This window comes from Gavialis gangeticus, unplaced genomic scaffold (genome assembly GCF_001723915.1).
Source record: "Gavialis gangeticus isolate Ggan-Ray unplaced genomic scaffold, GavGan_comp1, whole genome shotgun sequence".
NCBI classification, from domain to species: Eukaryota; Metazoa; Chordata; order Crocodylia; family Gavialidae; genus Gavialis; species Gavialis gangeticus.
In genome coordinates, this window is record NW_017729032.1 from 208525949 (window position 1) to 208526759 (window position 811).

At 43.6% G+C, this 811-nt stretch overlaps 1 protein-coding gene across 1 annotated transcript in view; it reads right to left on the bottom strand.

Annotated features, from left to right (window-relative positions):
• The window catches only part of UMODL1 (uromodulin like 1), a 93576-nt gene that overhangs the window by 21999 nt on the left and 70766 nt on the right, over window positions 1–811 (bottom strand). Inside the window, exon 18 of the mRNA XM_019523879.1 lies at window positions 369–511. Within this exon, the coding sequence (XP_019379424.1) occupies window positions 369–511 (143 nt within the window). The remainder of the gene's footprint in view (window positions 1–368; window positions 512–811) is intronic.

Here is an 811-nt window from a genome sequence, read left to right on the forward strand (position 1 = left end):
AGGGGTGTGTTTTAAATAGATCTAAATTCAGAAAAGATATGGAGGGGTGCTTTGAGTCTAAAAATGTTGAGAATCACTGATTCACTTAAGGGCAGAGGGGGCAGGGCCTCACCCTCTTGTGTTCTGCTTCCTTCACTGTCTGCCCTCCCTTCTCCCCTAGTCTGTAACTCAGGGGGCAACCCCTGCTGCTAAAGCTGCTCCTACAGGGTCTCACATGCCAGTGACCACCTCTGTAGCCCTTCTTGCTACCTCGCCTCCATCACTTATTGTAATGCCCCTAGAACACAGCTTAGAACGCAGCATTTCTTTCCCACACAGCTACAGGGTTCTACGCATTAGAATTTGAAATCAAAGAAAGGTTTATTTACCATTCCGGAGTGTATCCAGATGAAGTCAAGAGGTCATTTTGAAATACACAATGAATAGGGCTCACAATCTTCAAGTGGTGGACAACTCCCTGCAAGGAAATATCATTCCGAAGTATTGTTTTCACTAAGGTGTTAGTCAGATTCTGAAAAATGAGAAGGAACCAAGAACAATTTATGAACCTTAATGTTTCTGAGAACACGATAGTCCCCCTGGTGAACTATTTTTAGTAAGCATAAGCAACATCTCAGGAATTCTGTATGCTCCTGGCCATGAAAGCCAAACATGTCAGCATCTATTACCTCTGTCATTTCAGGACTAGAAAATGCTCTTCTCAACTGAGCTAACTTGCTCTTCTCAATTCATAGTTTCATAGTTTCTAGGGTCAGAAGGGACCTGAGAAGATCATTTAGTCCGACCCCCTGCCATGGCAGGAAAGAATACT